At 40.2% G+C, this 22759-nt stretch overlaps 4 protein-coding genes and 1 long non-coding RNA gene across 35 annotated transcripts; 4 read left to right on the top strand and 1 right to left on the bottom strand.

Moving 5' to 3' along the window:
* Positions 1-305: 305 nt before the first annotated feature.
* LOC135581376 (cysteine synthase-like) lies at positions 306-5298 on the top strand. Of its 5 annotated transcripts, none has more exons than XM_065101500.1 (11): positions 306-431; positions 1259-1311; positions 1408-1517; positions 1624-1681; positions 1987-2250; positions 2328-2465; positions 2582-2633; positions 3429-3526; positions 4350-4409; positions 4523-4603; positions 4891-5298. In XM_065101500.1, the coding sequence occupies exons 2-11, from the start codon at positions 1270-1272 to the stop codon at positions 4981-4983; spliced, it is 996 nt and encodes a 331-aa protein (XP_064957572.1). In that variant the 5' UTR covers positions 306-431; positions 1259-1269; the 3' UTR covers positions 4984-5298. The 5 variants fall into 5 exon arrangements, with proteins under 5 accessions (XP_064957572.1, XP_064957574.1, XP_064957570.1 ...); XM_065101502.1 differs by lacking the exon at positions 306-431 and adding an exon at positions 447-604 and having other exon boundaries at positions 3447-3526; XM_065101498.1 differs by lacking the exon at positions 306-431 and adding an exon at positions 447-604.
* A 1158-nt stretch (positions 5299-6456) lies between these two features.
* LOC135608519 (myosin-12-like) lies at positions 6457-16736 on the top strand. The gene is made up of 39 exons (XM_065101494.1): positions 6457-6636; positions 6737-6865; positions 7348-7491; positions 7587-7732; positions 7816-7972; positions 8100-8158; positions 8257-8416; positions 8616-8765; positions 8870-9006; positions 9097-9243; positions 9457-9558; positions 9659-9716; positions 9809-9910; positions 10000-10037; positions 10331-10457; positions 10549-10719; positions 10805-10936; positions 11039-11145; positions 11258-11318; positions 11436-11613; positions 11693-11898; positions 11989-12108; positions 12203-12301; positions 12376-12591; positions 12830-12969; positions 13085-13186; positions 13296-13410; positions 13556-13621; positions 13858-14028; positions 14129-14284; positions 14470-14676; positions 14748-14894; positions 14996-15066; positions 15208-15307; positions 15432-15488; positions 15569-15625; positions 15700-15780; positions 15989-16071; positions 16191-16736. Exons 1-39 carry the CDS (start codon positions 6634-6636, stop codon positions 16315-16317), a joined length of 4629 nt encoding a protein of 1542 aa, XP_064957566.1. The 5' UTR covers positions 6457-6633; the 3' UTR covers positions 16318-16736.
* On the bottom strand, positions 7050-17389 carry LOC135608520 (uncharacterized). Of its 24 annotated transcripts, XR_010485540.1 has the most exons (13): positions 17234-17389; positions 16196-16293; positions 13196-13351; positions 12139-12270; positions 11941-12016; positions 11684-11773; positions 11242-11603; positions 11020-11154; positions 10558-10915; positions 10358-10449; positions 9987-10077; positions 7593-8030; positions 7050-7515 (listed from the first exon to the last, which is right to left on the bottom strand). It is a non-coding gene; the product is annotated as an uncharacterized LOC135608520 (long non-coding RNA). The 24 variants fall into 24 exon arrangements; XR_010485546.1 differs by adding an exon at positions 12271-12329 and having other exon boundaries at positions 11242-12016; positions 12139-12203; XR_010485558.1 differs by having other exon boundaries at positions 7593-7871; positions 7951-8030; positions 11242-12016.
* A 717-nt stretch (positions 17390-18106) lies between these two features.
* LOC135581374 (WRKY transcription factor 28-like) lies at positions 18107-19337 on the top strand. 4 transcript variants are annotated; one of them, XM_065101496.1, is made up of 4 exons: positions 18135-18239; positions 18449-18485; positions 18743-18874; positions 18965-19337. In XM_065101496.1, exons 1-4 carry the CDS (start codon positions 18212-18214, stop codon positions 19176-19178), a joined length of 411 nt encoding a protein of 136 aa, XP_064957568.1. In that variant the 5' UTR covers positions 18135-18211; the 3' UTR covers positions 19179-19337. The 4 variants fall into 4 exon arrangements, 2 of the variants coding, with proteins under 2 accessions (XP_064957568.1, XP_064957567.1); XM_065101495.1 differs by having other exon boundaries at positions 18962-19337; XR_010485533.1 differs by lacking the exon at positions 18449-18485 and having other exon boundaries at positions 18107-18239; positions 18743-19337.
* A 2059-nt stretch (positions 19338-21396) lies between these two features.
* Positions 21397-22431, top strand: LOC103980057 (F-box protein At1g49360-like). Its single transcript, XM_009396340.2, has one exon. It carries the CDS (start codon positions 21397-21399, stop codon positions 22429-22431), a length of 1035 nt encoding a protein of 344 aa, XP_009394615.2.
* The last annotated feature ends 328 nt before the right edge of the window (positions 22432-22759 follow it).

Genomic DNA, 22759 nt, shown 5'->3' with positions numbered 1-22759 from the left:
AGAAGAATCTACGGGTCATCGTTGTGGGCCTTTTTGGGCCCTGTCGGGCTTCCGACAGGATCTTGGACCCTGATACCCGTTACAGATCCATGCCCGATCTAACAAGCATTATTTTTCCTAAAAGGTCAATTATGTCGAATATTATTTTCTGAGAAGCATGCATTTGATCTGAATCCAATGGAATTGCTGTAAAGATACGACAGCCGAAGCCGATCCTAATCGTCGCCATTAATGTATGAAATTGGTGGCGAAGACGTCACCACATACGACAGCCGAAGCCGATCCTAATCGTCGCCCACCGAGTTCGCCATTCCGGTTTGCCGAGCGGAGATCCGCACACAGATTCGAGTCGAGAAGCGAATCCTAACTGCTCCGTCCGATCCCGACAAGATCCGACCGCTGGTGTCGTGTGCGTTCTTTTAATTACCCAGGTGTGCACCCACCTACTGACTTGTTTTCGTCTCGTTCTGTGGGTCTCGTTCGGGCTCCATTGCTATCTTACAATCACATGAACGGAAGAGTGAAAGAATAGGAGATCTCTTAGCGCAAGCTTCCTGTTTGATCGTACTTCTGAAGGAAGGGCTTTTCGCTCGATCAGATCAAGGTTTTCATAAAAAAGCCTCCTTTTTTATGTGTTTGATCCGGTTGTTTTCTGGTCTTCTGTTTTCCTTTCCCCTGTGAATCCTAGTACTGGCTTGGCTGTGACTGAGAGGGTTTTGTGCCCGTATCCTTAAAGGATGAGGTTCTGGTGATCTGGGATTAATAAGGTTGTTCGCAATCCTGTTGGAAGTTTAACAAAAATTATTTTTTTCTTTGTTTATATGATTTATGTTTGGCGAACCGCATGCTACACTTGTGAAAGGGATTTTTTGAACTTGATCGCTCTATATATTAAAGGTTGAAGCTTCTTTTTTTGCTTTCAAATATGCATTTACTCTGTGCAAGGTTAGAAATAATGAGAAGCTAAAGAGGGCATTTTTGTTACATGTTTTCTTTTCTTTTCCTTTTATCGATTGCTCTAGGATTAATTTTTTGTTCCTGATATCTTGTATATGCTTTTGATGAGAAAGCAGATCTTGATGCAATGGAATTAATCTTTTTTGTCCTTCATGACAGAGCAGGCATTGTCTTATTTTAGCCGGCCTTGTTCATGTACACAATGCATTAGTAATTAAGCAAAATGGATGACATGAGTGGTCTTTTACCAACCCATTACACAAGAAAAATGATGTAGATTTTTTGTCATGTCCTCTCGCAGCTCACCTAGAAATGGGAGAATCGAGTCCGATGATAGCGAAGGATGTAACCGAAGTATGCTTGTACGCTTTCCTTTGGTCTTTTTTCTCTTCTCTTGAACAGTTTTAACTAACAACCATCTTGCTTGTTTCTTTTTCGGTTGATTCTCAGTTGATAGGAAGAACGCCATTGGTGTATCTCAATAAGGTAGTAAATGGTTGCGGAGCCCGTATAGCTGCGAAGCTTGAGATGATGGAGCCATGCTCCAGTGTCAAGGACAGGTAACCTTTTCTAATTGTCTTTGTTTTCCATCATGTGATGTTTCCTTGTGTCTGGACCTCCAACAATAATTACTGGTTTCACTTACGAGGTTATTTCTCTTGACAGGATTGGATACAGCATGATTGCTGATGCAGAGGAGAAGGGTCTTATCACACCTGGAAAGGTAATTTAACTGTTCGACAATGACTTCAGGTGAAAAAATAATAGAAATTCAAAGCAGCAGATTTTCCCTTTTAAGATGGTCATAATTACCTTTTCTTTAGAAGAAAACCAGCCTTGGATAACATCTAGCACATTCATTTTTGCGTTCCTCGTGTGAGTCCAAACTAGATTCTTTAATTTACGGCAATTGTGATTCAATCAAATATGTCCAAACTCTATTAGTTTAAATACTAAGCATGTTTTTCAGTGTTCGATGAAACATGCATTTGACATTTTTTCCTTCTCCGTGAATACTGCATGTAAAAGAGTGTCCTGATTGAGCCTACCAGCGGCAATACTGGCATCGGACTGGCTTTCATGGCTGCTGCAAAGGGTTACAAGCTTGTCCTTACGATGCCAGCCTCAATGAGCATTGAGAGAAGGATCATTCTTAAAGCTTTTGGTGCTGAATTGGTCCTCACTGATCCAGTTTTGGGTATGAAAGGTGCTGTTGAGAAGGCTGAGGAACTGGCTGCAAAAACACCTAACTCATACATTCTTCAGCAGTTTGAAAATCCTTCCAACCCCAAGGTGCATTTCTGTGTTTCGTTATTATATAATTTCATGAGACACAATAATTATAATTGATATCTGTTGTATCTGGGTAGATTCATTATGAAACAACTGGACCTGAGATTTGGAAAGGAACTGCTGGAAGAGTGGATATCCTCGTCTCTGGTATCGGGACAGGTGGTACAATAACTGGAACAGGCAGGTTTCTCAAAGAACAGAATCCTAACATTAAGGTACCTCTTTCACACCAAGAACTAGCTAATGCTCGCTAGTTCTGCTCTACTGCTTCCCCCCTCAATTTACATGGTTTCCATGCTTACGTTTTGATTTTGTGTTGTCTGATCTAAAGCTTTATGGTGTGGAACCAGCTGAAAGTGCTGTTTTATCTGGAGGAAGGCCTGGTGAGTTAGAAGATGTCCACATTTTTCTTGATTTTTTTTCCTGTTTCCTTTAGTTCTGCATTTGAATATTTGATTATATGTTATTACTGAAAGAATTGCAGCTTATATTCATGCTTAGTCTATACATACTTCATTGCACACATTTGTGTGTCAAAGTTAACTCTTGCTTTGGGATTCCCTGTTGCAGAGATAGATATTCATCATTTATATTAATTCTTTTCGCATTTCACCTGATCCAGCATTTAATTGGACATCTCTGACTAGTTGAGTAACCACTGCTGCTGTGGACTAAATAATACTCACTTAGCTAATGTCAGAAATCTTGTTTTTAGAGTCTTGTTCTAGAAGATATCTTGGATTCAACTTCGTGTTATATCTTCTTGAAGAGCCTACGATGTTTTGGTGCAGACCATGAACTATTTTTATGTCTCAGTTCAATAATTTGAAAGAATTGGACTTGAGTTTCTTGTTGGAACTAACTAGCAACTGCCATCACGACGGAAGTTTGCAGTTGTACAATTTCCATGTAGATCTTCACATAGTTGTAGTCCTTCTGTGGATCATGGTGTATTTGTGGTTATTGAATATTCATATATTTGAACAAAGTAACAACAGTTTTGCTGCTATTCTTATTTTTTCATGAACTTTTAACATGTTAATCATTTTCTACTTCCAGTGCTAACATCATAAGGCTTTATTTGTTTTTAATATAGAGTTTGAAGATCGTCGATTATAGTCTGCTTCAGAGAATGACTTTTAGTTATTGGCACATTCAGTTATTTGACCAGCATGCAGATGATATTTTATTTTCAGGTGCACATAAGATCCAAGGGATTGGAGCTGGTTTTATTCCAGGTGTTTTGGACGTCAATCTCATTGATGAAGTTATTCAAGTACGACTCGGAAACTCTTTTATCTGCTTCCTGGAATTATGTACGGGTTACACTGCTACAATAATTTCATTGGACTAACTACCAGACTAGTTTGCAAGCCTTTAGGTTTCCCATAGTCGTATATGTTCTATTTCTTTGGAGAAATTCATTGGACTAACTACCAGACTGGTTAGCAAGTCTTTAGGTTTCCCATTGCCGTGCATGTTCTATTTCTTTGGAGAGTCTGTGTCATGATTCTGCAGTTGTCCAAGAAAAGAACAAATGTGCAATAAGCTGTAAACATTTCTGCTTCAGTGAACAGCTATGCCTCATAAGGAGATTACTTTGTAACATACTGCAATTGATCATATTGATAAACAGTCACCTTTTGTAGAATTTTGAATTCAACCAAATTCTGCACTAGCATATTCAGCATCTTGAATTGTGACTCGTATGTGATTGTCTTTATTGTGACATCCTTTTCCCTTGATAAATATAGCACAAAAAAATGACTCGTAACATTACATGATAGAAATGATTAATGGATATCTTCAAGTTTCAACAACTAGTTATGCATCAATTTGTTTATCATGATTAGCGCTTGAACCATTGAGCAGACTTTACCATAAGCAGAGGCACTACATCAATAAGAAGACTTGATGGTTCCTCAGACTTAGCACAACAATATCAAACTGTTTTGCATGTGACTAGTTTCTTCGGTGTAACCGAAGAAATAAAACTTTGCATCCTCCTTATTTTACCTTTAATCTGTACTATAGCGTACAAAATCAAAGATGCACATCGATGAAGATTTTGTTTTTCCTTTCATGTGGTGTTCTGCCAGATCTCAAGCAATGAATCCATTGAAATGGCAAAGCTTCTTGCACTGAAAGAAGGGCTGCTGGTGAGTGTCAGTTTTCTGAAGCATCTGTTTGTTGTTGCAAGATTTTGTTCTAATCTAGCATCAGCATGAGGATTCTCTATTTTACGTTAATCTAAGTGGAACATCTGTTACAGGTAGGAATATCATCTGGAGCTGCTGCCGCTGCTGCCATCAGGGTCGCACAAAGGCCCGAGAACGAGGGAAAACTCATAGTTGTGAGTACCCATTTCCTTTCCAGTGAGAGTATAACTTGCATTCTTCTCTATGTAACACGTTTGAGATAAATAGCTACATAAAAAATATCAAATGAATGTTAGTGAGACAAAACTGATATACATATTTAGTCATTCTTTTGTATTATAATACTTCATGTCTCTATTAAGAGGGAAAAAAGAGAACAGTTTCTTTAAAAGGAGTTTGGCATCCAGTTAGAACATCAACCGTGATACTGATGTGTATGTGTTTGACTTCTCATTTGAATTCCTTCTCATCCTTGGCACAGGTTGTTTTCCCCAGCTTCGGCGAACGGTATCTTTCCTCGGTGCTCTACCAATCGATAAAGAAGGAGGCCGAGAATATGGTTTTTGAGCCATAAAGATGATTCTTATTTGCTGAGAGTCTCCATCCAAGTGTTTTAAAGCTAGCAACTCAGAAGGTTTGGTCTATCGCAATCGTTCTTGCGAGAATAATTTGTGTTAAAATGGCACCCGAAGCAATGCCCAGATTTGGTTTTCATCAGTGTAATCAACAGTTTTTGGATTGAATTGTTTGAGATTTACATGAACAATATGTTGGAAGTATGTGTCATTTCTTCAGCTTATATTTGTATCAGAAGTTCTTTGGAAATGTAAGGATTCTATGACCTCCTCAATTGCTAAGATTCTAATGCCAACTTTCATTGACTTGGAAATTTGCCAGAGTCTTCTCCATTAGTTTCTTATGGGATAAATGAATTGTCTTTATGTAAAGCGAACGAAAGTAGCATTTACTTGTCAAACCTGATAATTGACCGAGAGTCCACGAGTGCGACGGTTGACCTGATCCTTGTCTGAGCTGCTCAGTCAAAATCAAGTTGGGAATAAGATTCTGCGTCGATCTCATGGTAATATTGACTTTTGATCTGGGAGATCTCCTCTGCCAGGTGGGTTTGTCTGATTCAGGTGTGGTGACATCATTGGTTCCAAACAAAGGAATGCAGAATCAATTTCTCATCGATTGTTATTACAATACTGACGATAATGATAATAATAATAATGTCTTACTAATCTGACATTCTTTATATATATGTAACACAATCGTTTCCATTGGTCCAACTAATCGATGACAATTCCCACGTTAGATCGATGCAATTGGATCCACTAATGTGGAATGACACAACCCGATCGATTTCTTTTTGTTTGCTTTTACAGATTGTTTGATGTGATATATTATTATTATTATTATTATTCTGCCATTTTGGGTTGGCGAGGCGCCAGCCACGCAGAGACGGCGTCTTGCGGAGCACGTGGGCCGGGGTAATGGTCGGCCGTGATGGCAACGGCCGAAAGCCTCCGCGGGCGGGCCCACGGCGAGCCACCGCCCCCGAAAAAGATGTCGAAGGCGGAAGACGGTGGGGCCACCGACTGCCCGAGTGTTGGTTGGCTGCCGTCCGCCTTACTTTACCGGTGGGTCCCGCTCGCCGTCACCGGAATATTTGGACGCCAATCGGCTCGGCTTTTGGCGCTTCGTTGACGGCTTGAGCTGCGCCCCAATCGGTTGATCTTAAATCTTAATCTTGTTTTGATCGATGAACTCCTCCGAACCTGTGAAAAGACGAATTGAGATTTACCGTATCTAAAGCTGTTTGCTTTAAAGCAGGCGAGCTGGAATTAACCGCCACCGACACCGAAATTTAGGCGACACAAAATCCAACATCTCCCACGGCCTTCGAATCCAAAGCCATGACTTCCGCCGCCGCCGCCGCCGCCATAACTGTCTTCCACGTCAGCTTCTGACCTGGCCTTCCTGATAGGTTGGGTTTCCGCTGTCCCTCTCTCCCTCTCTCCCAACTTTTTTCGACTTACACCACCTCGCCACCCCCACCACCACCTTCATTCCCTCGCTGCTTTAACCATTCCAATCTCCCCTTTTCCTCTTCTTCTTTCCCATCTCTCTCTCTCTCTCTCTCTCTCTCTCTCTCTCTCTCTCTCCTTCCGATTTTTGAGTTTGGTGATTGAACGATCAAGAAACATTTCGGAGTCCACTTATGGTGAGTAATTGATCATCAAACTGTGTTTTCTGATTCCATGGAAGTTTGCATACGTTTATTGGCTGATCGCTTGGATCTTTGATCCTCTTGTGTCGATCAGGGGACGCCGGTGAACATCATCGTTGGGTCTCAGGTGTGGGTGGAGGATCCCGAGGCCGCCTGGATCGATGGAGAGGTCACGGCGATCAAAGGCGGCAACGCCACCATAGTCACCACCGATGGGAAGACAGTATGTTGACACTCAGTATATGGATCTTTTTGTTTTTGCCTGTCAGGGATGTCTTACTGTTGTTTTTCTAGTGATTTTGATTCCATTATTCATATCATTGATAGATTTATATCAGAATCGATAACTTTATATAACACATGAATGAATCCATCTTGTGCAACCACCTTACAATCATATATCAACATGAAGAATCAAGCCACGAGGGTAGTATAAGATGGAATCCAGTTAGTAATTCATATACAAATCTGCAACGATTTACTCGTGTTGTATCACAACAAATGGGTCATCTACTTCTGGAGACAATATTTTATAAGATCATACAGTTTCTTTCTCGGTGCGATGGATTTACTACAACAGACAAATGTTACAATGAAGTCGACAATTTCTCGTTTTGATAGCGGAAGATGATATTGTTTGCTCCAGCCTGAAGTATCTCGATACTTTTCAGCAGCATATCTCACGAGTCTCGATCAATTACGCAGGTCGTGGCTAGTCTGTCGAGTATATACCCGAAAGATACAGAGGCTCCTCAGGCTGGAGTGGATGACATGACCAAATTGGCTTACCTCCATGAACCAGGAGTTCTGAATAACCTCGCAGCTCGCTATACACTGAATGAGATTTATGTACGTTCTATCTTCCTGATCAACCTGAAATCACATTGTTTGGGGAGTTAGAAACAGAAGAACCAAGTATTGAAATATAAATTTACTTTCGACAGACATACACTGGAAATATATTGATAGCCGTGAACCCCTTTCGGAGACTTCCACATCTGTATGATGTCCACATGATGGAACAGTACAAGGGTGCTGCTTTCGGTGAGCTAAGTCCTCATCTTTTTGCAGTTGCAGATGCTTGCTACAGGTAGTGTGTAAAGAGTTCAGAGTGCTATCATCACATTCTAATTGAAGTGTACTAATATGAAACTGCCATTGAGGCAATATCAGGGCAATCATAAATGACCATGGAAGCCAATCGATCTTGGTTAGCGGAGAGAGCGGAGCTGGCAAAACAGAGACCACGAAGATGCTCATGAGATATCTAGCTTTCATGGGAGGGAGATCAGGTACAGAGGGCCGAACCGTCGAGCAGCAGGTCTTGGAGGTAAAAGACACATCGCCCTTGGCATTCACACTATACCCACAATGAGTAATTCAAACCCCTATGAAGTATATAAAACAGAAATGAAAATCTTAGTCAATTTTGATGAATAGAATGCTGTATGATGCAGTCTAATCCGGTGCTTGAAGCATTTGGAAATGCCAAAACGGTGAAGAACAACAATTCAAGGTGATTAGCAGAAATTTTCTTTAATGTTTGTGATTGCAAGCAAATGATTACCCGATTGAGTTCTAATACGGAGAAGTAACTATATAATATATATCCAGTCGGTTCGGTAAATTTGTTGAGATCCAGTTTGACAAGTATGGGAAGATTTCGGGAGCTGCAGTCCGCACATATCTACTGGAGCGCTCACGAGTATGTCAAGTATCTGACCCAGAAAGGAACTACCATTGCTTTTATATGCTCTGTGCTGCACCACCAGAGGTACTGCTCAACATTATTATATCTTTACTTGTTTGTTTTTCTTCTTCTTTTTAAGCCAAAGTTGATTATCTCATCATATATGTAGCTGATCTTGACAACAACATGCTACGTGCAGTGTCCTGTTTGTTTAAACAGTGAATTCTCAAGAACATAATTTTACGATCCAGTGTGGTTATTCGTGTCTTTTCCTTTCTTTCAGGATGTGAAGAAGTTCAAGGTAGCAGATCCAAGAACATTCCATTATCTAAACCAAACAAACTGTTATGAAGTAGCAAATGTGGATGATGCCAGGGAATACCTGGAGACTAGAAATGCAATGGATGTGGTGGGAATCAGTCAGGACGAGCAGGTTAGTGTCTGATTTTTTCTTTTTTCTTTTTTTTTTTGACTTGGGAACTTCACAAAAAAAACCAGTGGCATCTGATTTGGCACAACTGGTTTTTCCATATACAGGAAGCTATTTTTCGTGTAGTAGCTGCAATTCTGCACCTGGGGAACATAAATTTTGACAAAGGAAAGGAAATTGACTCCTCAAAATTGAAAGATGAGAAATCGGTCAGCCATCTTAAAACAGCTACAGAGCTGCTAATGTGTGACACTAGAATCTTGTGCATAATAAATTTCACTCCAGGGTTTTAAGTTTATTCTTTGCTACGTGCTAAAGATGACGGTTCTCTCAGGTGTGATGAGAAAGCACTTGAGGACTCTCTTTGCAAGCGTGTGATTGTTACACCAGATGGAAAAATAACAAAGCCTCTTGATCCAGAGTCTGCTGCACTAAGCCGTGATGCCTTGGCTAAGACGGTCTACTCAAGGTTATTTGACTGGTAAGATTACATATGTTGCAACTTTCATTTATATTTTAGCGAAATTTCTGCATGCTTAATCTCAGTTATTTAACTTGTAGACAATCTTGCCAATAATAACAATCTATAGAAGACGGGTTCACCTAATTTTTTTGGATTGTCAAAGATTTCTATTTCCAACAGGTTTTCAGGAATGCATTTGTTGTGAAAATATTTTTCCAAACATCATGGCAGGATAGTTGACAAGATCAACAACTCAATCGGTCAGGATCCATATGCAAAAAATATTATTGGAGTGCTCGATATATATGGTTTTGAGAGCTTCAAGATTAATAGGTAAGCTACAATTTTGTAAGTAAATGGTGCATTGATCACATTATGGCAACCTTTACATGTCTAACATCAAGTTTATCTTACAATGTGAATTTCCTGGCAGTTTTGAGCAACTGTGTATCAACTTAACTAATGAGAAATTGCAACAACATTTCAATCAAGTATGTAACTATGTATAACTTAGTTTCATTTGCAATGATGCTTTGATTAACGTAAAGGACATCTTTAATTATTCTAATTATGGTATATACAGCATGTATTCAAGATGGAACAAGAAGAATACACGAGGGAAGAAATCAACTGGAGTTATGTAGAATTTGTGGATAACCAAGATGTCCTGGATCTCATAGAAAAGGTATGCTATCTATAGTAACTATCTGTGCAAGATATACTCTTGATTAATGAACAAAAGGTTGATGACTGATTCTTACTGTTTCAATGCAGAAACCCGGCGGAATAGTTGCGCTACTTGATGAAGCATGGTACATCTGTTTCCTTCTTTTCTTTTGGTTGGAAAATTATCTGGACAAGAAAATGTCATCACAAATGATTGTTTTGTCATCAAAGAAAATAGACTCAGTATGAGTATGTGAATAAATTGGTTCAGATAAATATTTATTGAGACAACTGTGTAGCAACCAAAAAAGAAAAAAAAAATGTTTCCTGTTACTGTATCCAAATGACTATTTTGACTAAGAAATGCTAAACCGATATATGTTAAAACCGGTCACCAAATATTAGGATGGGCATTGATAACAATCAAATTATATTGCAGTATGTTTCCAAAGTCAACTCACGAGACCTTTGCTCAGAAGATGTACCAAACATACAAAAGCCACAAACGTTTTAGCAAGCCAAAACTTGCACGCACTGCATTCACCATCAACCATTATGCTGGAGATGTAAGGAAAAGAAGATGAGAATCGTGAGATAAGTAATTCTACAAGTGATTCAAATTGTGTATGGAACTAAATAAACAAGTTTATTGAACAGGTTACTTACCAAGCTGATCAATTCCTTGATAAGAACAAAGACTATGTTGTCGCAGAACATCAAGCTCTTTTAAATGATTCAAAGTGCCCTTTTGTGGCAAACCTCTTTCCACCATTAGCAGAGGAAACTTCAAAACAGTCAAAGTTCTCCTCAATAGGCACTCGCTTTAAGGTATGCAAGGGCTACAGATTTGAAATATTATCAGTTCTGATGCTCTTCTTCAATTTTGTGATAGTTGTTTAGGTGAAATTTGCAGCAACAACTTCAAGCACTTATGGAAACATTGAGCACGACAGAACCACATTACATCAGATGTGTGAAGCCCAATGCAGTCTTAAAACCAGGCATCTTTGAGAATTTCAATGTCCTGAACCAATTGAGATGTGGGGTCAGTGAATAAACTTGACACTGGAGTTATGTAATTATCATGTTTGCACTAAGGATTGAAATGCCATCTGCTTCATGTTTCACCTCTTCGCTCCTAATCTAGGGTGTGCTAGAGGCAATCAGGATTAGTTGTGCTGGCTATCCCACAAAGAGAACATTTGATGAATTTGTTGATCGCTTTGGAATTCTTGCACCAGATCTTGTAGACAGGTACATGTCCTTTATAAGAGAGTGATCACTAGTTTTTCTGGTAGTTCATGAAACCATGAATTTTCTAACTCAGTATACTGATGGAATACCACATACCAAATGAATCTTGCAGCTCCGACGAAAAAGCAGCATGTGCAGCTATATGTGACAATATGGGCTTGAAAGGTTATCAGGTGCATTCAGTGAATAAACAATAAACTAAGAAAAAGGACATCAGAGATAGAAACTACCTAAATGAATATGAATTATATATTCTAAATCTAAACACCACTCACATATCTTGCTATCAGATAGGAAAGACAAAAGTGTTCCTCAGAGCTGGTCAGATGGCTGAGCTAGATGCCCGACGAATGGAAGTCTTATCTAATGCTTCCAAACTAATTCAGAGGCAGATACGCACACATCTTGCTCGAAAAGAATTCATAATACTGCGCAAAGCCTCAATTCAAATGCAAAAACTATGGAGAGGTTATTTTCTATGATTCGCCTTATAGGATACCAAATTAGTCCTGCGGATAACTTGATGTAGCATTATTACCATCTGCAGCACGTCTTGCACGCAAGTTATATGAAGGCATGAGGAGAGAAGATGCCTCAATCCGCATTCAGAAATATGCACGTTCTCATGCTGCAAGAAAAGCTTACACAAAACTGCGATCATCTGCAATAGTTATAGAAACAGGACTACGAGCGATGGCAGCTCGAAATGTATACAGACATAGAAGGAGAACCAACGCTGCTATAATCATACAAGTAAGTGGAATCGACTAATGGGAAATTGTGTTGAATAAGTACCTTAAGATTGATTAGAAGTATTAATCTATTTTTTGTTGTGGCCTGCAGACTCAATGGCGTCTATACAAAGCTCGTTCTGCATATAAACATCAACAGAAGGCAACTCTGATACTTCAGTGTCTCTGGAGAGGGCGCATTGGAAGAAAGGAACTTCGAAAGTTAAGAATGGTACGCTGTTCTTAGATATACAATATGTACCTTGTCTACAGTTTGTTGGATGTTATGGAAGAGAAGTACAAATACTGACAAAATGTTTCTGTAGGCTGCAAGAGAGACAGGAGCACTCAAAGAAGCCAAGGACAAGCTTGAAAAGAAGGTCGAAGAACTCACCTGGAGATTAGATGTTGAAAAGCATATGAGGGTATGCTGTCATCTTAAACAGATAGTATCTGCAGCATATTTATTACAAAACAAATCTAAGGAGAATTTATGTAGATTGATGCTGAAGAAGCCAAAGGGCAAGAAATTGCAAAATTACAAACTGCATTACAAGAAATGCAAGAGAAGCTTGATGAAGCCCATGAAGCAATCATCAAAGAGAAAGAGGCTGCTAGGGTAGCCATTGAACAAGCACCACCTGTTATTAAAGAGGTCCCAGTGGTGGATAACACCAAGCTAGAGTTGCTTACAGGCCGCAACAGAGAACTAGAGGTAAAGAACACATTGAGTTTCCATAATTCTGCTCAAAGTACCTAAAGTATATATAACAAGTAACACTTCTGCTCAAATAACCTACGCTTTGAATAACAAGTAACACTTACATGAACCAAATTGAAAACAAAAAGAAAGCAATATTTGGTCATCTAGATTTATGAATATTGTATCATGTATGCATACAAATAGGGCACATGTTTTGTCATCAGTGAAAATGTATTTTGACTCTCTACAGGACGAATTAAGTATATTCAAGACCAAGGCTGACGAATTTGAGGGAAAATATACAGAGGTCCAGAAAAGGGTGGAAGAATTACTAAAAGGCACGGAAGAGTCCAACTCAAAAATCAGTCAATTGCAAGAGATGATAGAGAGGTAACAGATACGGATGTCGTCCATCTTTTCTTGATGTGGTTGAATCTATAAATATATGCATCAAGAACAAAATGTATTTTGTGGAGTACTGTTAATTATCTATTTGGTCATGCAGACTTGAAACAAATTTGTCTGGCCTAGAGTCTGAAAACAAGGTTCTGAGACAACAAGCCTTGGTTGCTTCATCAAATGAAGATTTATCAGAACAAATTAAAAGGTATGTCACCTGATATGGAATTGCACGTGCCCTTACATTATGAATTGATATTTTGTCTCTAAAATGACTTCGCAAAGAGCTTGATTTATAAATTGGAACTGTTCTTCAGCCTCGAAGGCAAGATCAGCACATTGGAGTCAGAGAATCAGTTGCTTCGCAATCGACCTGCAGTAGTTTATCAGCCATCAGTTACTTCTGAATCTATTCAACCACCAGTCATCAAGGTAACATAAATTGCAACCTATGCAAATATTTCATTATCTCAGTTCAAGAAAAAGTCACGGCTTAATTACGTAAATGAATATAAAGATATCAAATTTGAGTCTGGTGCAGAAATTGCAACTTTGACTGATAAAATTCCACTTGCAGGAGCCAGCAGCAGCACCCCTTGCACCAGCTCTAAGTAAACAGAAGTCTCTAACTGATCGACAACAGGTATGCATTAAGATCCTAAACTTATAATGATAATAATGGATTGACATTTGCATCATACTTGTAGATCTCTCGGTATTTACTATCATCCAATAGGAGAGTGACACCAGTAGTAGCACAGACCACCTAAATCCTTAATCATTCTACATCATCTGTACCTAATATGAACTTCTGGGTTCTTAGATATCCCTGGTTTTCCCTTCCTCAGAATCACATGCTTTATTGTTCTACACTTACAGGAAAATCATGATGCGCTTATCAAGTGTCTCACGGAATATAAGAGGTTTGACAAGAAGAGGCCTACCACAGCATGTATTGTCTACAAATCACTGCTTCAGTGGCACTCATTTGAAGCAGAGAAGACAAACATATTTGATCGGATCATACAAATAATCAGGTCATCTGTTGAGGTTGTGAGCGATAACTTTAGCATAAGCAACTCTCACAAAAATTCTTTCCCTTGCAAATAAGAAACTCCACTATGTATAATCTTTTGGTTTCTTTTAACAGAACCAGGAGAATGTTGGTGAACTGGCATATTGGCTGTCAACAACATCTACCCTTCTATTTCTTCTGCAAAAAACACTTAAAGCAAGCAATGCATCAACTACAGGTTCACACCGCAATCGAGCAACAACAGTCACACTGTTCAGTAGAATGGCACGAGTAAGATACTTGACCAAGAATTTAAATTTGTTTTACTGAATCACATATTATTGCTTTTCTTTAATCCTTTGTCTGCCCAAAACAAGACTGGCTCCCAGTATATTTCTGATTCCAAACTATATAGTTTTGTCAAAATTCTTACTAATTTTGATGCATATAAATCATTGGCCAAAATATAATTTCAGAACACCCGCTCATCTTCATCTGGAATGGGGATTTCAAGTGGCTACAGTGGAATGGTTGGTAAATCTGAAGACCAATCAAGGATCGAAGCTAAGTATCCAGCATTACTTTTTAAGCAACAACTAACAGCTTATGTTGAGAAGATCTATGGAATGATACGAGACAGTCTGAAGAAGGAGATCAGTCCATTCTTAACTATGTGCATACAGGTATATCCGAGGACCATGTGTACGGTAGTAACGAGTAACACCTACATCTGGTGACATATAATTATCTACAGGCACCAAGACCTTCCAAAGCCAGATCAATTCGGGGATCATCTAAAAGCATTCATTCCAATCTAGTAGCAAAGCAAGCTTCAAGCATACACTGGCAAAGCATTGTCAAGAGTTTGGACCAAATGCTATCTGTATTCAATGAAAACTATGTAAGGAATCAAGAAACATGTTAAAAACTAACTGCGGACAGTTAAGAACATTGGAATATGCATTATTCTACAATATAACATTTCCAATCTGATTGTTGCAGGTGCCTTCCATGATAATTCGGAAGACTTTTAGCCAAGTGTTTGCATTCATCAATGTACAATTATTTAACAGGTACCCATTCCTAATCTCCTTTATTATGTGCTGTTTACAATGACAAAAAAGGACAGATGAGCACTGGATTTTAACAAGAGAACAAAAGAAATTGAGATTCACATCTCATATAAATGTATTGCTGTTTCAACTTGTGTAAAGCTTGCTACTCCGCCGAGAATGCTGCTCATTTAGCAATGCAGAATTTGTTAAGGCTGGACTACAGGAGTTGGAACAATGGTGCTCCAGAACAACAGAACAAGTAAGTCAGCAAAATAAGCATCACATTTAGTCACTTAACACTGGCTCAAATGCACAAAAGAACAAATAAACAATGGTATATCGGAACTACCAAAACCGTACTAATATTAACCATCTATTTGCAGTTTGCTGGAACCTCATGGGATGAGCTTCAACACATAAGACAGGCAGTTGGATTTCTGGTACGTCCAGTATCGTGTCATCATGAATTACAGATAGTTTTACACAGATAGGTAAACAAAGCACACCTTATCCTGGGCAGGTTTTGCATCAGAAGTCCCACAAATCCTTGGAGGAGATCACAAACGAACTCTGCCCAGTAAGTCAGAAGCTAAATTCTCACTGAAAATTATAGAATTTTGGGATCTGACAAGATCAATTGATTGGTTCCAGGTCTTGAGTGTTCCTCAAATCTATAGAATTGGTACCATGTTTTGGGATGACAAATATGGCACACATGGTTTATCTCAGGATGTGAGTATATTCATCCTACTGAATCCCTCCGTCAACATCTCCTCTGTTCTTGAAGTCCTCTGAGATGATCTAGTAATTAAAATATGAACTTTAACCTATTTGATATCTCTTCTACTGACTCAAGAACATATGCTGACATCCAATGTGAACACAACAATAGAGAAAAAAGTTAAAAACTTTCTTACATCATAAACATATTCAATTTCAGGTGATTTCCAAGATGAGAACTATGATGACAGATGACTCAATCAACATGCCAAACAACTCTTTTCTGTTGGATGATGATTCAAGGTAAGATAAGCAGTCTCTTTTCATGTGAGACAACATGAGGAATGCCTTTTCATGACACTTTCCGTGGTCGTATAACAAAATATAAATACCTAAACTGAACAAAACAATTTCAATGGCAGCATACCATTCTCATTGGATGACATATTGCGATCCCTGATTGATATGAACCTCTCCGACTTGGAGCCACCACCATTGCTCCGACAGAATTCAGAGTTCCATTTCCTGTTGCAACAGCACAAAGATTGAGGATATCACTTTTGCTTTTTTTTTTTCAAGCGAAAGAAAAGGAATGCAGAACGATATGGGTGCAATGCTTTTGGATGTTGGAACGTGTGGCTTTTTCCCTCTGCCTTTTCTGTTTTTTTTTTCTTTTATTTCTTGTTTTTCTAATGCTAGAAAATCTCTCTTTTTCTTTTTCCATTTATAGAGAGATGTGTGGAGAGCTTTTTGAAGTCTGATTTTGGAAAGAATGCTGATTTTTTATTACACAGATTTTTTAGAGAGATGTGAGGAGTTGGATATGTTGAAGCTTGATTTTAAATTTTATTTTTTGGTTTTTATTGTTACATATAATGATGTAACAAAGATTAAAACATACGTCTGTACTGAATATTTTTTTTTATCAAATGAAAGTGATATAAAATTTGAATTGATCTGTTTGTGTTTCTACTTTCCTGACGCAAAACTTTTAAAAGGATGCAAAAAAAACATGTGTCACTTGCATTACTACTTCTTTCCTACTGCATCCTAGATTCTGTTATTTCTGAGTTCTAATAATCACACTCCAAAAGTAGTTAGTATATGCAAAGACCAACTTCTTATTGAGATCAAATTAGGTGGAGAGTGTGGTTATCGGAGGTAAAAAAGAGAAGACATTTTACAAAGTAAATTAACAAACAGAGAAGTCTCACGTATCGAGGTTGTAGAAATACCCTACAACATTAGGGATGTCTACCCCTATGTATACTAGGGCTCTCAACCAAGCCTAGAACAGACGTTTGGTTGGGCACTGATCGGCGTTCAGCTCGAGCTCAGAACGAGCGCTCGTGTACCTCTAACTTGCGATTGACATGAACAACAATGAATCAAGCTGTAGCTCGCTCCACTCGATGGATTGGTAAAGAAGAAAAAGATGACGAAAGGTAAGAGAAGGAACATGTACGCTTTCGACGCCGTCACTACCGATCGTTATCGCCATCCGCTCGCGCCCTTATCCTTCGCTCACAGACCGCCCTCCATCTTCCGCTCGCCATCGTCGAAGCGAAAGAGACGGTAGGGGAGGACGGGAGAGGCGCAAACGAATGAGCCCAACCAAACACGGGCTCAATCGATTTCATAACGTGTCGAACGCGCGCTCAAAGTCGAGCCCGTTCATGTGCTTCGGTGTGCTGTCCATGTGGCATTCATACAGACACCATTTGCATCGGATCAAACCAATCAAAACAAATCTGACGGTGCAAATTACGGGCACCTAAAATGTAAATTTACAGAACTTAAGGGGTCAAAGCGTAAAATGACAATTTCCCAATGTATGTTCCCCGGTGCGTGGTCCCGCCTTCGATCAAGGGCGCCGATGTAGCCGCATCAGTTTTGCTAATCTTGACGCACCCATGTCGGCCAAATCTCCTGTCAACGGTAAACCTCTTATTAAGCGACGTCATTAGCTATTATTAACGCCTCTCCATCAACCCTGTAATGTTTTCCACAGTCGAGAAAAGCCGCATTAAAGTTCCTTTATCCGGTGCTCAGGAGCGACGACTCCCGGAGACGAGGGTGGATGGGTCAACGTAAATTTGTGACCGCTAGTTCTTCTAACAACGAGAAGACGACGACTAATGTGGTGCAAACCACTGGGTTGCTTGCTGCCTTCCATCGATCTGCATCAGACCCCACTCTTCTTTCTGTCAAGCCATTCCTTCCTTTTGCCAGCTTCTCAGAAGCAGGGGGAGCAGAGTGACGATGTGACAGACGTAACCCAGTGACGACTAAGTCGTGACCGTCGAACATAACCTTGAGATTGTGATAAGAAGAAAACCCACCACCACCGTTCTCATCTTTCCGCTCTCACCCTTTTAAGTAGTACCACATAAAAACTCTCTTTCTACAAGTTTTCAAGGTCGCAGCACAAGTCCTCCCATGGATGCCGCTGCTCAACCCACAGCTTATCTGTATGCGATCCTTCTACCTTCATCTTCCTTTTGGTGTCTTGAAAACAGCCGCAGTACTGTCATGGTTTTATCTACGGCCATGCATCCTGGATTTCGATGGTTCCTTTTTCTTGCGTTTTCTGTCTTTTGTTCCTCCATACAGCTGATATGTATCTGTATCTACGATAGAGCTTGCTAAGTGACGGACTCGGTTCTCTTCTCGCTTTTAGGTTTTGATTCAGCTTGCACCCTGCATGGAAGCTTTAGGTAAACATGAGCATGCATCTTCCCTTTTCAAGTATTGTCCGACTGTGTGTTTTAGGTTTCCGTAACTATAATTGCTGAAGGGAATCGTCGTTTCGAATCATGCTGTGTGATTGAAAATACTTCCAATTTTTTGTATGGCATGCGAGTGTTATTATGCGCTTATCATTCATTCATGCATCACAAACCAATGGTTAGCTTTCGAAAGCATCTAACAAAGCGATGCAAATTATCCTTAGCACTCTAGGGTGATTTTGTAGGGAAGGGGAGGCCAGCGAAGAACAAGATCCATCAGGAACAGGTACAGTGGGTCAGAGCCTTGAGATGCCTGGAGATGGGTATGCATGGAGAAAGTATGGGCAAAAGTTCATTCTAAAGATAAGAAAGAACAGGTAAACAACTGAACCAACTGCCTTGCTCGATATGTATACGAAAAGAATGTCTATCTGGTTTTCCATGCTTCATGTTCTTCGCCATAGAAGCTACTTCAAGTGCCGCGAAGAGGGATGCAAGGCGAAGAAGAGGGTCGAATGGCCTCCCTCGGACCCCAGCAACGTCAAGGTCACTTACGACGGAGTGCACCACCACCCATCGCCACAGCTGCTTTCAGCTTCGTATCGAGAGGAGCGAGCAGGAATGGCCAATAGATACAATTTGGTAATCCAAGTGCTTGGTCCTCCTGGTGATTCTTCGTGAAGCGCTTTGGCTGAGCAGATCATATCCTGATAACACACGACATACACATACATAATGCTCGATCGACTAGTTCTGGTTGGCTAGCTTGTTTGAGGAGCTCGTTTATGGTGTTATTCTAGTCTTAACACAGAATATATACATCAGTTGTTTTCCTTTTTATTTCTTTGTCTCCACTCACACATAAAGCAACGTTTAATGTCCCTCTTTCTTTATAGTTCCCTCGGAAAATATTTTGGTTTGAACTGTACTCACACAACAGTTGCTGGGAGAGTGATATACGATGGACTGATGCATCATAAAATGATATGGCAGGATAAGTCTTCCATCTCTTTCCGTCCAGTTCGCAGACACATATAGGAAGAATCTTGACAATAGGGTTTGATGCTCGAGTAGGATCACTGGGGAACACATGACTGATTCATCAACGATCCAAGTCTCCTGTTCATGAGAGACACAAACCTATAATGAGCTAATAATATACGAGAAAAGGCTGCGTGATATGTAGAAGCCAGCTTGAGATATGATGAGAAATTTCCGCTTTATAGTTTTCCAAACCATAGATGGAACTTTTTCGTGTATGTCGAGATATATTTTATGAAATGATGATCATTACCATGTTGAAGAACTAAGACAAAAAGGAAAGAAATGATAATTATGTTACATGTTACCATTTTCTAAAAATATATATATTTTATCTTTTAGTGAAAATTGTTTGGGTAAATTTTATGAGAAGATTTAACTACAAAAAAGAAAATTCAGAAGTATTTATCTAAATATCTCTTTTTTGAGGGTTAAGTTTTGAGATTAATTTTGCGTTTCCACATCAAAACTTTATACTTGTCTTTGGCCCGGAGAAAATTTGTTCTCGAAATGAGCACAAGATCTTCGCTATCAGACATTAATATCCTGTTACATCAAAGATTTTTCTTTGGAAGAATAATATATACATATATATGTATGCAACAAAATAGACCAATATTTTGTCGTGAGTATAAACTCGGTTGACTGAGTGTTGAAGACCACGGAGAGTATGCAATGGGCACGTTCTGCACATTCTCTAATATTTGTTTGATGGGTTGAGTCCAACTGATGCATGATGGAACTTGTAAGAAGAAGTCTCCCATGAATAGGAATAAAAGACATTCATCGACTCCATATTAGTAGATAGTTTAGCCTCAAAATAGACTTTGATTTTTGAGTTTAGATCGTCATAAAGATGAAGTAAATCCACATGCATTTAGAAAAATTTGAAGCTTGGAATAATGATACGATGAAACCGAGGAAAGCTGCCATCATCTTCTTCCCCAGCAGAAATCAAAGCACGAAGCATCGGTTCATGGGAACCTACACAGGCATCATCATCATCATCTCAGGACTTTGCTACTCCTCGACGTCTCACCTTTCCCAACAACTGTGCTAACATGGCTTTCCCCTAATAGATTAAGCATATGTTGACCTGAGATCGAAAGAGAGGAGGAAGCCGCTACTTCTCCAGCTACTGTTGCAGATTCCGGACCTGCCGTGGTCACGTCGAACAAGACATGATGAGCTGGGCGGCTTTTGGCACCTTCCTGTGTTCTCCTGTGGGAACGATGTGGAGCTATCACGCGTGCATCTCGTCCGATCTTTGTGACTGTGCAAGAGCGATAGGCATGACATGGGAAGTCCACCTATTTCACGGGAAGGTCGTATCTCCGATCAACATATATTAAGATTCTAATTAGATTTTGATTAATATCGTCAGTCAATACGTTTATATTAAGAAATTTTAATAGATGAATTTGCTGACAAGAAATTCTCTTAATATTTTTTTCTTAAATTCTTTACTCAATAATAATTTTTTCAAATAAGTCCTCTCGGAAAGGGATAATCACATTCGAGTCTGAAAGGATTTCATAGTTTGCAGATAGATTAGGAAAGAAATAATATATAGGCTAAAATCTTTCCATAAAATTCTAAGCTTCTCCGCTATATTTTATGCTGTTGGATGTTTTGACCTTCACGTTGGGCGAGCATGACGAGTAGACCGTCACGAACAAAGTCGAAGAAGAAGAAGAGGATCAGCAATAAAAGATCGTAATATTTACTTGTTATCATTGTACTTGTTGTTTCGATCCTTCGCTTGTCATCTTTATCGTGGAGTATTATTCTCTGCAGATCATGGCCGAAACCATCTCCGACTGGCGAGGGCGCCGGACGATTATGGAGCGACCCGAACATGGACGTTCTCGGTGAAATTGTCTCCCGCCTCTCCCACAAGGATTACGTCCGCTGCACCGCCGTCTGCAGGAGTTGGCGGCAGTGTCCGCCGCCGCCACGCCCCGGCGCCCGCTCCATGCGACTCTTCATGTTGCCGGAGAACGGCGAGTGCAGGATCATCGACCCTTCACGCAACGCGGTTATCCACGTAGATTTCCCGGAACTTGCGGGAGTCGATGTCCTCTCCTCCAAAGCTGGTTGGCTTCTGCTGCGGCGGACCGATCTCTCGCTCTTCTTCTTCCGCCCCTCAACGAGGACCTGCATAAACCTTCCCCCGACCAACCGCGTCCTGTACCCTCAGAACTGCACGGCTGCTTTCTCCGCCGCACCGACCGCTCCGGACTGCGTCGCCGTCATCCTCAACTGCTTGCTCGGTGGCACAGAGGTCTTGACATGGCGCCCCGGCGATGATCGATGGACGGTCCGCATCTTCGCCGAGACATTCGTCTTCACCAGAATCTACGAGCTCTTTGCCTGCGGCCATCTCTTCTATTGCCAAGGGTACGACCTCAGGGTCTGCGTCTTCGACGCGAGGGAAAGCACATTGCGAGAAGCTGAAGTGATCATAGATTTCACTTACGCGGATTGTGAGACCTACCTGACGGAGTTTGAGGGGGAGCTGCATGTGGTGTTCATCGGGGGTTGCTGCACTAGGGTTTGTGTTCACAGGGTGGATTCCTCGTTGACTCTGAAGGAGGAGGTCAGGAGCTTGGAGGATCGGACTATTTACGTGGGTCGATGGATGGCGGACATGGTGAGATCGACGGAGGGGCAGGTGATGAACAAGGTCTATTTCCCCATAACCTTGACGAGATCAGACAAATACTTGCAGCACTTCTCCATGAAGACCGAGAAATACTATCCCAATCGTCCATTGAACATGCGGAAGAAACTCCGCACCATGTGGGACGATAGGATCGAACATCGGGTTTGGATCGAAGCCGACAAGAGCATGCTGGACTTGGAAGAGTCGATGAGTTCAAGTCGACACTGAATAGCACAATCCTATATGATGATCTCCTTTTTCTTTCTGTTCATCATCTCGATCCTTAAACTTAGAAGCCATCATAGAATCATTCATGCATGTCATACCCTCTTCTTTAGGGTAACTGAAGCAGAAACCTACTCGAGTTGATCTTCTTTTTTTACCTATTATTTGTTAGACTAAAATTCTTGCAACAAGTAGTTTTTCGAAGCTTTTCTTGAATGCATGCTTTATTTGTGTTTTGTTCTCATCACTGCTCATGTGGGGACGAACTTAGATTTGGATTCTACAATTACTCTGCTGATCCTCCACATCAGGATCTAATGCTTGGTATAGC

Source organism: Musa acuminata, chromosome BXJ2-3 (genome assembly GCF_036884655.1).
Source record: "Musa acuminata AAA Group cultivar baxijiao chromosome BXJ2-3, Cavendish_Baxijiao_AAA, whole genome shotgun sequence".
NCBI classification, from domain to species: Eukaryota; Viridiplantae; Streptophyta; class Magnoliopsida; order Zingiberales; family Musaceae; genus Musa; species Musa acuminata.
This window is presented reverse-complemented; position numbering and strand designations above follow the sequence as displayed.